General features: G+C 43.9%; 1 protein-coding gene across 2 annotated transcripts in view; it reads left to right on the top strand.

The window, feature by feature from the left end:
* slc23a3 (solute carrier family 23 member 3) overlaps positions 1 to 11,778 on the top strand; it is a 35,950-nt gene extending 24,172 nt beyond the window's left edge. For both annotated transcript variants that reach the window (XM_059967620.1, XM_059967619.1), the window contains one exon: positions 10,770 to 11,778. In XM_059967620.1, the coding sequence (XP_059823603.1) occupies positions 10,770 to 11,026 (257 nt within the window). In that variant the 3' untranslated portion in view covers positions 11,027 to 11,778. The remainder of the gene's footprint in view (positions 1 to 10,769) is intronic.
* The last annotated feature ends 1,485 nt before the right edge of the window (positions 11,779 to 13,263 follow it).

Below are 13,263 nucleotides of genomic sequence, written 5' to 3'. Positions count from 1 at the left end.
GTTGATAGGTTTTTATTAGTCAGGGCATCAAATGTTACAGAGGGAAAGCTGGAGGATAGGGTTGCGAGGGATAATAAATCAGCCATGATGGAATGGTGGAGTCGATAGAATAGCCTAATTCTGCTCCTACGTCTTATGATAAATATGCAGTAAATTAAAACAACTTAAATTAACACAAATTATACATAACTTGCGTGACATTTTGCAAGTTGAGGGAAATATATTCCAAGGTAGTGTTTGGGTTTTCAGCACAGTTCAAGAATCTGATTGCTTATGGGGGGTATAGGTATCGTAAAATATAAGAAGCTTTCCTCCACTGTGGTTGGGTGAGACTACAGCCAGAGGACATGAGTTAATGGTGAAAGATAAAATGTTTAAGGGGGATGTGAGGGAGAACGCTTCACTCAGAGGGTGGTGGGAGTGCGAAAGCCATGGATGTGGGTTTGATTTCAACTGTTTGGGAGGGAGGGGTGTGAAGGGCTGTGGTCCAGATGCAGGTCGATGGAACTATGCAGAGTTACAAATTGGCACAGACTAAACAGGCCAAAGGGTCTGTTTCTGCACTGTAGTGATCCATGACTCCATGGCAGTGGGGAAGAAGCTTTTGTGAATCTTCAGGGTCCAGTACCTCTTGCCTGAAGGCAACAAGGAGAAGCAGCCACAGCCTGGGTGGTGGGGTTCCTGATGACGGATACCCCCTTCCTAAGACATTTCATCTTGTAGATGCTTTCCAGTTACAGACTGCTATAGTACAGAATCAGACCTCTCTGCCTAAAATTGAAGTCAAATTCAATTTTATTGTCAGAGGAGCACCACAGCACAGAAACAGGCCTTTCAACCCATCTAGTCCATGCCAGCCTGTATTTTCCAGCTAATAGCATCTACCTGCACCCAGAATATAGCCCTCCATACCCCTCCCATCCATGTACTTATCCAAATTTCTCTTAAAGTTTGTAATTGAACCCACATCCACCACTTTTACTGGCAGATCGTTCCACACTCGCACTACCCACTGAGTGAAGCTCCCTCTCAGATTCCCCGTAAATATTTCACCTTTTACCCAAAAGCAATGAACTCTAGTTGTTGTCTCATTTAAGCTGAGGTGTAAATTCCTGCGTGCATCCTATCTATACCCCCATAATTCTGTATACCTTTATAAGATCTTCCCTCATTTTCATGCACTCCAGGGAATGATTGGAGGAAAGTATATAGAAACATGTCCGGAGGATTGGAGGGTTGCAGATGTTGTTCCCTTATTCAAGAAAGGGAGTAGGGATAGCCCAGGAAATTACAGACCAGTGAGGCTTACTTCCGTGGTTGGGAAATTGATGGAGAAGAACCTGAGAGGCAGGATTTATGAACATTTGGAAAGGTATAACATGATTAGGAATAGTCAGCATGGCTTTGTCAAAGCAGGTCGTGCTTTACAAGCCTGATTGAATTTTTTGAAGATGTGATTAAACCTATTGATAAAGGTACAGCCATAGATGTAGTGTACATAGATTTCAGCAAGGCATTTGATAAGGTACCCCATGCAAGGCTTATTGAGAAAGTAATGGGGCATGGGATCCAAGGGGACATTGCTTTGTGGATCCAGAACTGGCTTGCCCACAGAAGGCAAAGAGTGGTTGTAGACGGGTCATATTCTGCATGGAGGCCGGTGACCAGTGGTGTGACCCAGGGATCTGTTCTGGGACCCTTATTCTTCATGATTTTTATACATGACCTAGATGAGGAAGTGGAAAGATGGGTTAGTAAGTTGACACAAAGGTTGGAGGTGTTGTGGATAGTGTGGAGGGCTGTCAGAGGTTACAGCAGGACATTGATAGGATGCAAAACTGGGTTGAGAGGTGGCAGATGGAGTTCAACCCAGATAAGTGTGAAGTGGTTCATTTTGGTAGGTCAAATATTATGACAGAATATAGCATTAATGGCAAGACTCTTGGTAGTGTGGAGGATAAGAGGGATCTTGGGATCCGAGTCCATAGGACAATCAAACTGCTATGAAAGTTGACTACGTGGTTAAGAAGGCATACATCAATTGGCCTTCATCAATTGTGGGATGGAGCTTAGGAGCCGAGAGTTAATGTTGGGCCCTGGTCAGACCCCACTTGGAGTACTGTGCTCAGTTCTGGTCGCCTCACTACAGGACAGCTATAGAAACCATAGAAAGGGTGCAGAGGAGATTTATAAGGATGTTGTCTGGATTGGGAAGCATGCCTTATGAAAATAGGTTGAGTGAACTCGGCTTTTTCTCCTTGGAGCGATGGAGGATGAGAGGTAACCTGATAGAGGTGTACAAGATAATGAGAGTCATTGATTTTGTGGATTGTCAGAGGCTCTTTCCCAGGGTTGAAATAGCTAGCATGAGAGTGCACAGTTTTGAAGGTGCTTGGAAGTAGGTACAGAGGAAATGCCAGGGGTAAGTTTTTTACCAGAGAGTGATGAGTGCATGGAATGGGCTGCTGACAACGGTGGTGGAGGTGGAAACGATAGGGTCTTTTAAGAGACTCCTGGATGGCGACATGGAGCTTAAGTAAATGGAGGGCACAGATATTAGTGACGTAGGGTGTGACACTGACACAGATATAAGTGACGTAGGGTGTGACACTGGCACAGTTATTAGTGACATAGGGTGGGACACTGACACAGATATTAGTGACGTAGGGTGTGACACTGGCACAGTTATTAATGACATAGGGTGTGACACTGACACAGATATTAGTGACTTAGGGTGTGACACTGGCACTGTTATTAGTGACATAGGGTGCCACACTGACACAGATATTAGTGACGTAGGGTGTGACACTGACACAGATATTAGTGACGTAGGGTGTGACACTGGCACAGTTATTAATGACATAGGGTGTGACACTGACACAGATATTAGTGACTTAGGGTGTGACACTGGCACTGTTATTAGTGACATAGGGTGCCACACTGACACAGATATTAGTGACGTAGGGTGTGACACAGACACAGATATTAGTGACGTAGGGTGTGACACTGGCACAGATATTAGTGACGTAGGGTGCCACACAGACACAGATATTAGTGACGTAGGGTGCCACACTGACACAGATATTAGTGACGCAGGGTGCCACACTGACACAGATATTAGTGACGTAGGGTGCCACACTGACACAGATATTAGTGATGTAGGGTGCCACACTGACACAGATATTAGTGACGTAGGGTGCCACACTGACACAGATATTAGTGATGTAGGGTGCCACACTGACACAGATATTAGTGACGTAGGGTGCCACACTGACACAGATATTAGTGATGTAGGGTGCCACACTGACACAGATATTAGTGACGTAGGGTGTGACACTGACACAGATATTAGTGACGTAGGGTGCCACACTGACACAGATATTAGTGACGTAGGGTGCCACACTGACACAGATATTAGTGATGTAGGGTGTGACACTGACACAGATATTAGTGACGTAGGGTGCCACACTGACACAGATATTAGTGATGTAGGGTGCCACACTGACACAGATATTAGTGATGTAGGGTGTGACACTGACACAGATATTAGTGACGTAGTGTGCCACACTGACACAGATATTATTGGAGCTGGGACATTATATTGCAGTTATCCAAATCATTGTTGAGGCCATCCTTTGAGTGCAGTGTTTTGGTCACCTTACATTGGAAGACATGATGAAGCTGAATAGAATTACAAAGTTGTTGAAAGATCTAGACAACCTGTGTTATTGGAAATGTTGGCCACACTAGGTCTTTATTCTTTGAAGAAAGACCTAGCGTTAGTTCTGTATAAAACTGTAAAATTTTTGAGGCAAAGAACAGGTGGATTGTTGCTGTCTTTTCTGCATATTTTGGGAGTCACAGATTATGGGGCCAGAGTTTGAAGAGAGAGTGGAGAGATTTAAATGTGATCTGAGGGGCAACTTTTCATGCAGAGAATGATGATTGTATGGAAATAGCCGCCAAAGGAAGTGGTTGAGGCAGGTTCATTAGTATCTATTAAAAAGCACTGGGGTATGCACACAATACTCCAAGTGTGGTCTAACCAGGGTATTAACAGAATTTCACAGTTATCGAACTCAATTCCTGATTAATAAAGGCCAACACTCTGTACACCTTCTTAACCACTCTATCAACTTGTGCAACAACTTTGAGGGGTCTCTGGATGTGAACCCCTAACAAATGGAGCCCTTCTATCTGAGAAAGGACAGACGGTGGGGAAGGGTTTGTGGGGTTCGATCTGAACCAGATCAATGTACAATATGGTGGTGATTCTGGCTCTGAAATAGGAGCTCTGATAGATTCTGGACGCACAAATTAAGCACCTCTATTACCTGCTTGCCTGTTATATCAGTAACCTGAGATATATTGAGGGCTTATTGATTCCACAGGATATCACCCTACCCTTCTACACCAGCCCCCTATTCCCTTCCACCAACAAAACACACAATGAAGCGAATTTAATCAGTGCACTCACAGAAATATGATAAAGGTTCTTTGAAGAAGTTTGCACAGGGATGACTACACAAGGCCTATGAAGGTCACCCAAGCCTTACTTCAATTTAACTCTTCTTTCCTTTGTGTTCAGTCACTGCCACTCCTGTCTGCCTTCTCAACAGAGGTAGGCATACCGTATATTTGCAAGATGTACCAACAACAATCACCCACCACTCCTTTCTGACCTATATCGAACATTGACATCAATCCTTGTTTTCAAATGCATCCACTTCTTTTCAGTGAAGCATCTTCCAGCCCCACAAGATTTCTCTGCTCCATTCTTTCCAACCTCTTGTACATCATCCATTTCTTATCACTCCATTACTGGCAGCTGTGCATTTGGTTGCCTAAGCTCTGGAATTCCCTCCCGGGACCTCTTCACTGTCCTTCAGGAACCATTCTGACTCAGGCTTTGGTTATCTATCGATACTTTCCATCCCTCTATTCACAGTAGTGAGAAAATTTGCTTATTCTTCCTTGAAACAGTTTGGTGTGACTTCATAAAAATATTGTTTTGGCCATTCTTGGTGCAATGTGTGCAGTTCTGTTTGCCAGACTACAGGAAGGATATGACTGCAATGGAGAGGGTGCAGGAAATTTTCCAGGATATTGCCATGGATGGAGCTTTTGAGCTATAAAGAGAGAACAGTTAGAAAATAGAACATTACAGCACAGTACAAGCCCTTTAAACCATAATGTTGTACCAACTTTTTAAGTTCAAGTTCAATTTTATCATCATTCAACTGTATATCTACATGCATACCACCAAATGAAACCAAGGTGCACAGCACAGTACATATAACTCACATAAGGTACTCTTACCACAAATATATTAACAACTAATGAAATACATTCCAGAAGATTGACCTTTAGCATGAGGTGCACTTACAACACAAGTTAAAAAGTAAACAGTATAACTGGGGCTTCATGCGTGGTGAAATTTGGGTGGTGGCAGGGAGTTCAGTAGTTTCACTGCCTGGGGAAGGAGCCGTTTCCCATCCTAACAGTCCTTCTCCTAACACTATGGCATCTCCTGCTGGATGGTAGAAAGTCAAAGAGATTGTAGGGTAGGTAGGAAGGTCATTGACAAAGGCCCTGTGTATGGATCACGTCTGATAATTATCTTAGGTGGGTAGAAGAGAGAATCCTCTCAGGAGTTCTCACAACTATTTGCAGGGCCTTGCAGTCAGATGCTTTACAATTCCTGTACAAATGGTGATGCAGCAGGTCAGGGCGCTCTCAATGAAGCTCCTGTAAAAATTGGTTAGAATGGTGTGCAGGTGGAAAGGAGGCCTACCTGCTTCATTCTCCTCGGGACGTGAAGACACTGCTGTTCTTTTTTAATTAAAGAGGTGGTCTTGAGGGACCAGATGGAATTGTCAATAATGTATGCTCCCAGAAACTTGGTGCTCCTGACTCTCTCCATGGAGGAGCCAGTGAGGAGTGGTCAGCCTGGACCTTCCTAAAGTCCATATTCATCCCTTTAGTCTTGTCCATCTTGTTGTTGTGTCACACCATCCCACAAGTCACTCTACCTCCTCTCTGTATGCTGTCTTGTCATCACCGTTGATGAGGCTAGCCTCCGCTGTTTCATCAGTGAGTTTGATTCGATCTGAGCTGGATCTGGCAGTACAGCCATGCATCAGCAGTGGGCTAAACACACGGCCCTAGCTCAGTGTGATGGGGCTAGAGATGTTGCTGCCAACACAGACTGACTCTGTGGTCTCTCTGTCAAGATCCAGTTACAGAGAGGGATGTTGAGACCTAATGAAGGTTTACCCACCAGCTTCTGAGGGAAGATAGTATTAAACCCTGAGCTGAAGTTGATAAACAGCATTCTGGTGTATGAGGCACCATTTTCCAGGTGGGACGGGACGGAGTGGAGGGCAGAGACTATGGAATCATCAGTGGACCAATTTGAGGGATAAGCAAACTGCAAAGAGTTCCTCCAGCATGTTGTGTGTGTTGCTCAGAATTTCCAGCATCTGCAGAATCTCCTGTAGTTATGATTTTATAAATGCCTATGAGTTTACCCCTTATTCTCTCATGTTCCAAGAATAAAGGACTTCAAGGGTAGTGAAGAGAGCTTTTGGTACATTGGCCCTTATAAATCAAAGTATTGAGTATAAGAGTTGGAATGTTATGGTGAGGTTGTATAAGGCATTGGTGAGGCCGAATTCGGAGTATTGCGTGCAGTTTTGGCCACTGAGTTACAGGAAGGATATTAATAAGGTTGATAGAGTGCAGAGAAGGTTTGCCGGGACTTGAGAAACTGAGTTACAGAGAAAGGTTGAATAGGTTAGGACTTTATTCCTTGGAGTGTAGAAGAATGAGGGTAGACTTGATAGAGGTATATAAAATTATGATGGGTATAGATAGAGTGAATGCAAGCAGACTTTTTCCACTGAGGCTAGGGGAGAAAAAAACTAGAGGACATGGGTTAAGGGTGAAGGGGGAAAAGTTAAAAGGGAACATTGGGGGGGGGCTTCTTCACACAGAGAGTGGTGGGAGTGTGGAATGAGCTGCCAGATGAAGTGGTAAATGCGGGCTCACTTTTAACATTTAAGAAAAACTTGGACAGGTACATGGATGAGAGGTGTATGGAGGGATATGGGCCAGGTGCATGTCAGTGGGACTAGGCAGAAAAATGGTTCAGCACAGCCAAGAAGGGCCAAAAGGCCTGTTTCTGTGCTGTAATGTTCTATGGTTCTATGGCTCTAAAGACCTTCCACCACCTTCACAAGAACAACTTGAAATGGGCAATGCAAGGATTTCATGATCCGATATTCATGCCATCAGACGCAATATAAGGTGTTGCTCGTCCAGCCTGACGGTAACCTCATGTTGGCACAAGAGGAGGCCGTGGATTGGCACATCGGAATGGGAACCAGGATGGGAATGTGAATTAAAATGTTTGGCCATTGGGAAGCCCCGCTTGTGGCGGATGGTGTGTAAGTGCTCAACATAGCAGTCCGCTGGTTAGTTAACCAGCATGGTGCGAACCAAAGTCAGAATCAGGTTTAATATTACTGACATTTCAGGAAGTTTGTTGTTTTGTAGCAGAATTACAGTGCCATACATGAAAAAAACTATAAATTACAAGAAGAAATATATACATGTGGAGTACTCTTTATCCGAAATTCCAAAATCCAAAGTTTTTTTAAGTGCTGACATGATGTCACGTGTCAGCGAAGGTTTCATGGCGATATACAAGTTACTGCGCACCACAGACAGTTCTGAGATGTGATCTCACATATAAAATGAACAGAAATTGATGAAAAATATTGCATCAAGCGGAAAAAGGGCTTGATCGTGTATTGAAAGAGTGGATTTGTCAGTGTCTGAGTGAATGTTTGCTGCTTAATGGTATGCTGATCAAGAAACAAGCAAAGATCTATCATGATGAACTGAAAATTGAAAGCAATTGTGAATATTCAGCAGACTGGATCCAGAAATTTAAGAAAAGGCGCGGCATTAAATTGTTAATGATTTGTGGTGATAAAGCACCTGCTAATCCTGAATCCGCAGAGAAGTTCATTGATGAGTTTGCCAAGATCATTGCTGGTGAAAATCTAACACGATGAACGGCTGTATCAGTCCATTTGTGTGATAAACATGTGGAAGACAAAGACTGCTTACTGGTAAATTTAGAGTCAGAAATGTTGGCAATCCCAAGGTATTTCATTATATATTCCAAAATCGGAAAAAATCCAAAATGCTTCCAGCTCCAGGCATTTCAGATAAGCGGTACTGAACCTGTATTAAAAATTTTGATTAAATAAGTAGTGCAAAAGAGAACAAAGATAACGAGGTAATGTTCATGGGTTTATTGTCCATTCAGAAATCTGATGGCAGAGGGGAAGAAATTGTCCTAAAATGTTGAGTGTGTGTCTTCAGGCTCCCGTACCTCCTCCTTGATGGGAGTAAGGAGAAGAGAGCACGTCCTGGGTGATGAGAGTACTAAATGATGGGGGTGCCTTTTTTGAGGCATGGTCTTTTGAAGATGTTCTTGATGCTGAGGAGGCTAGCGCCCACGATGGAGCTGACTGTGTTTACGACTTTTTGTAGCGGTTTGCAATCCTGTGCAGTGGCCCCTTCATTCGAGACAGTATGCAGCCAGTTAGAATGATACCTGTATATATTTCATATCGTGTAGAGATATATCTCTATTTGCTAGAGATTTTGGTGGCAAGATATCCTCCATCTTCTAATGAAATATTGTCTGTATGTTTTATACAGTGCTTGTTGATGTGTCTCTGAAGCATTAGTGAGCCAAATTCAGGGGTACATCAGCTACCTGACTGGTTTGCAACCCTCCGAGACATGTACCAAAGGTTGCTCACCACCCTAGGCCACTTTCAAAGGCTTTGAGCTCCTCTGCCTGCTAATGTCTCAGTGGAAACAGCCCACAGTCAACATGGACCGACCTGATCCTTATCTGCCCCCAGATGAATGACCTGTCGCTGAGTCACTCCAGTGATGGAAGCTATGTTTTGCAAGTTAAAATTTAATCCTCGGCCTGGTGGCTCCAGCTGAGGCCTTTCCCTCACGATGACTCAGGGATTTAGCATCTCCCCGGTGGGGGTGTTGTGGGGAGACAGTGGAAGCAGCTGATGGGAAAAGCAGGAAATACGTGACCTAAAGGTTTTCAAAGCAACCAAAGTTCATTGTCAAAGTATCTATATGTCACCATATACAACCCTGAGATTCATTCCACAAACAAGAGAAAATCTGCAGATGCTGGAAATCCAAGCAACACACACAAAATGCTGGAGGAACTCAGCAGGGCGGGCAGGCATGTGTACCTGATATTTATTTTCTTGCAGGCTTTCACAGTAGATACAAAGAAGCACAATAGAATCAATGATTGATTCCACACAAGACGGACAAACACAATGTGCAAAAGACATTGAAAACAAATTGAGCAATACAAAAAGAAAATAATAGTCAAAATAATAATAATAAATAAATCAGCAATAAATATGGAGAATTTGAAATGCAGCATCCTTGAACGTGAATGTATAGAGCACAGGAACAGTTCAGTGTTGGGGTGAGTGAAGTTGAGTGAAGTTACCCCCTCTGGTTCAAGAGCCTGATGATTGAGGGGTAATAATTATTCCTGAACCTGGTGGTGTTGGTCCCGAGGCTCATGTACCTTCTTCCTGATGGCAGCAGTGAGAGATGAGCACAGTGGTAGTGAGGGTTATACCCATGCTGGCGTGTGGCCAAGTGGTTAAGGTGTTCGTCTAGTGATCCGAAGGTCGCTAGTTCGAGCCTTGGCTGAAAGACAATTAGCCACACATTGCTCTGTGACGACACTGGTGCCAAACTGTATGGGTCCTGATGCCCTTCCCTTGGACAAGATCGGTGGTGTGGAGAGGGGAGACTTGCAGCTTTTAAAAAAAAACCTGCCCAGGCTGGCGCCCTGGAAACTTTCCAAGGTGCAAATCCATGGTCTATCGAGTCTAACGGAGGCCAATGATGGACTGGGCTGTATCCACAATGAGGAACAAAGAGAACGTTGTGAAGCTTTGGAGGTGAAAAGAGAAATGAACTGACAGAATCAAAATCAATAAAGCCAACAAACAAGAAAGAATCTCAAAAAACGAGTAAATAACACACCGAATATTAAACAGCAAGCCACCATGGAACAGACCAGGGGTGCTCAGTTCAGTTCAGTTTTGCACTGTGTCATTCATCGACTGCAGGCCGCAGAGTCAGAGTTAAAGCAATAAATAAAAGGTGTAACCAGAAACCAGAGACACAGATAACAAGAACTGCAGAGTCCTCTAAAAATGAGTTCAATCCAATCCACAAACCACGCCAATCAAACCCTGCCCGAGACCCAAGGCTCCTGCACTTTCCTCCAGCAGAGGTAAGTGAGAGGGAGAGGGAGACCAGTCAAGCACAGGTAGACGGCACCGAGCACCTGCTCATTTCCTCTCTCTTCCTCGTTAATTTCAATATTACTTGATGCTTTGATGGCAAGCAACAGAGCCGATCACACTCCACCATTAGGCCGCATGCTCCATTCTCAACCACTCTGAATTCCATTGGAGACCTCAAAAGGTTGGGCCAAAAACACCTTATTAAAATTGCAGGTTCCACCCGTGCACAGATTTTAAGTATATTTAAAATAAGAAAGAGAAGAGAAAGCTGTTTTGTGAACTGTTTGCAGGACATCACCGTTAATCTTGTTGGCTGCTGGCACCATCTTGCATTGATTCGATACAATATTAGACAAAACAAATGACTTGCCTCTCTGATTTCAGGGACATCAACAGAGCGGGGACTGGTGGCAGGTTTCCCTGGCTTCCACTCATGGCCAGAAGGTGAAGGCATTCGTCAGCCACAGGAACTGACCCGCGTACCGCAGCTCCCTGGTGGTGTGCGCACAGTTTTGAAACACCTGTGCCCGAAGTTCTTTCCTTTCCACAACCTTTGTCCACTCTCAGAACCAGCACAGGAACGTACAGAAGTTGAGGAAAACAAGGGCTTGCTCCCGGTTCCCATTCTCCAGAAAAGTTAAGGGAAAAAAAGGTTTTCCAAGGCCTCCAAGATTCCAAGTATTCGAGATTGACTCTACTGAAACTAAAACATAACAGGGAAAAAAAAGCGCACGAGTCTTTTGTCTTTTTCATTACCTTTGCACATTAACTACAGAGGAATTTTTGGGAGATGGGGCTGTTCAGACAGATGGGTTTGGATGAAGGATGCAAGATTTAGAGTTGGTGATGTAAAGGACATTTGGATTTTCTGACCTTTTGGGTTGTCTTGGAACCTACAGAGTAAAAATAATCTCTGATACAGCAGGGGATGGGTGAGACACAAAAAATAAGAATTTTCACTGCTTTGGTAAGTTATAATAAAAATTGAGAGTTGGGAAAGAAGAGTTGGGTATTGTAAAACTTGACAGATATTGTCCAACTGGGTTAAGAATTACTTGCTTTTAAACTGGTTGCAGGAAGGGTGTAAGCACCTGTGATCATGGGTTTTGGGGATGAACGTGAGAACCAGGAAACATGCAGGCAGCATGGCAGTTAGTGTAACGCTATTACAGCACCGGCAACCTGGGTTTCATTCCCGTCACTGTCTGTGAGGAGTTTGTATGTTCTCCCCATGACCACATGGGTTTCATCCAGGTGCTCCGGTTTCCTCTCACAGTCCAAAGTTGCATGGGCTAGTAAGTTAATTGTTCATGTGAATGGTCTGGGCTCATTAGGCTGAAGAAAATGTCTGTTGTCATGCTGCATCTCTAAATAAAAAATAAAAATTAACAGCGTTGTTATAGTGGGGAAAAATTCCAGGAGGCGGGAAGCTGATGAGGTGAACAGAAAAGATAGAAAATGGAAAGTGGAATCCAGCCTGGAGAATGATGAGATAATGCACTGGTGGAGGGGAAATGGGAAATGGGCAGGGAAATTTGGAGTATCGTGTACAGTTCCGGTCACCTGCCTACAAGAAAGAAACCATTTAGATTGAAAAAGTACTGAGAAAATTTACAAGGATGTTACGGGGACTTGAGGGCCTGAGTTATAGGGAAAAGCTTCTCCGAGGATTGTCACCTTGTCGTGGTGGAGAGGTTTGTGGTTTCCTGAGATCCCAAAAGCAATGTCCCCTGGAAATTAGCCACCCTGTGCTTATCTCCCAGTAGGGCCACCCATGGCTATAATGTGATGTTCCGGACAAACAATGACCTCGGTGGTGGAGCTGGCAGATGATGATGACCCACCACAGAAGCAGTGAAGGTGGAGGAAGGCTGCAGCAGTGAAAGATCCCCAGTTGTCTTGCATTCGGTGCCACGGGACCCTGACCCAATCTGTCAAGGGCCTGTGCAGCAGCCTCCACACGTTAAACAAAGTCACGCACAGGCATTCTCCCTGGGGAAAACATTATATTCGACTTGAGTGATCACACTACCATAGGGAAAGGTTGAATAGGTTAGGTCTTTATTCCTTGGAGCATAAAAGAATTTGAGTAGAGGTATACAAAATTATGAGGGGTATAGATAGGGTAAGTGCAAGCAGGCTCTTTCCACTGAGGTTGGGTGAGACTAGGTTACGAGTGAAAGATGAAATATTTAAGGGGATCCTTTTCACTCAGCAGGTGGTGAGAGTGTGGAACAAGCTGCCAGCGGAAGGGTTGATTTCAACATTTAAGAGATGTTTGGATGAGTACGTGGATGGGAGGGGTATGGTCCAGGTGCAGGTCGATGGGGTAAGCAGAATAACAGTTTGGCATGGAATAGATGGGTTGAAGAGGCTGTCGCTGTGTTGTGCTCTATGACTCTATAATTCGGATTAGTGTTAGGATCGACAGATTCCTGAATACAACACTGGGAGGTGGTTAAGGAGAAATCTGATACTTACCTTCACTGCACAAAGCACAAAACACTAAGGCTGGGACTTAACCCACTGGATGAGTAGGAGACTAAGGGCAGTTCTGGTCACCATGGCACCACAAGGAGGTGATAAAGCAAGGAGGGAGTACAGAGGAGATTTATTAAATACCTTTGCTCTTGCCAGAGTCAGAATCAGTTTTAACATCACTGATATATGTCATGAAATGTGTTGTTTTGCAGCAGCAGTACAGTGTAATACATAATAATTTTTAAAACTATAAATTTCAGTAAGAAATATACAGAGAAATTAAATTAAATCTGTAGTGCAAAAAGACAGGAAAAATTAGTGAGGTGCTGTTCATGGATTCAATATCCATTCAGGGTAGAAGCTGTTTCTGAAATGTTGAGTGTGTGTCTTCTGGCTC

The sequence above is a fragment of the Hypanus sabinus genome, chromosome 4, assembly GCF_030144855.1.
Source record: "Hypanus sabinus isolate sHypSab1 chromosome 4, sHypSab1.hap1, whole genome shotgun sequence".
NCBI classification, from domain to species: Eukaryota; Metazoa; Chordata; class Chondrichthyes; order Myliobatiformes; family Dasyatidae; genus Hypanus; species Hypanus sabinus.
The sequence above is the reverse complement of the archived record's forward strand: the minus strand, read 5'-3'. Positions and strand labels throughout refer to the sequence as shown.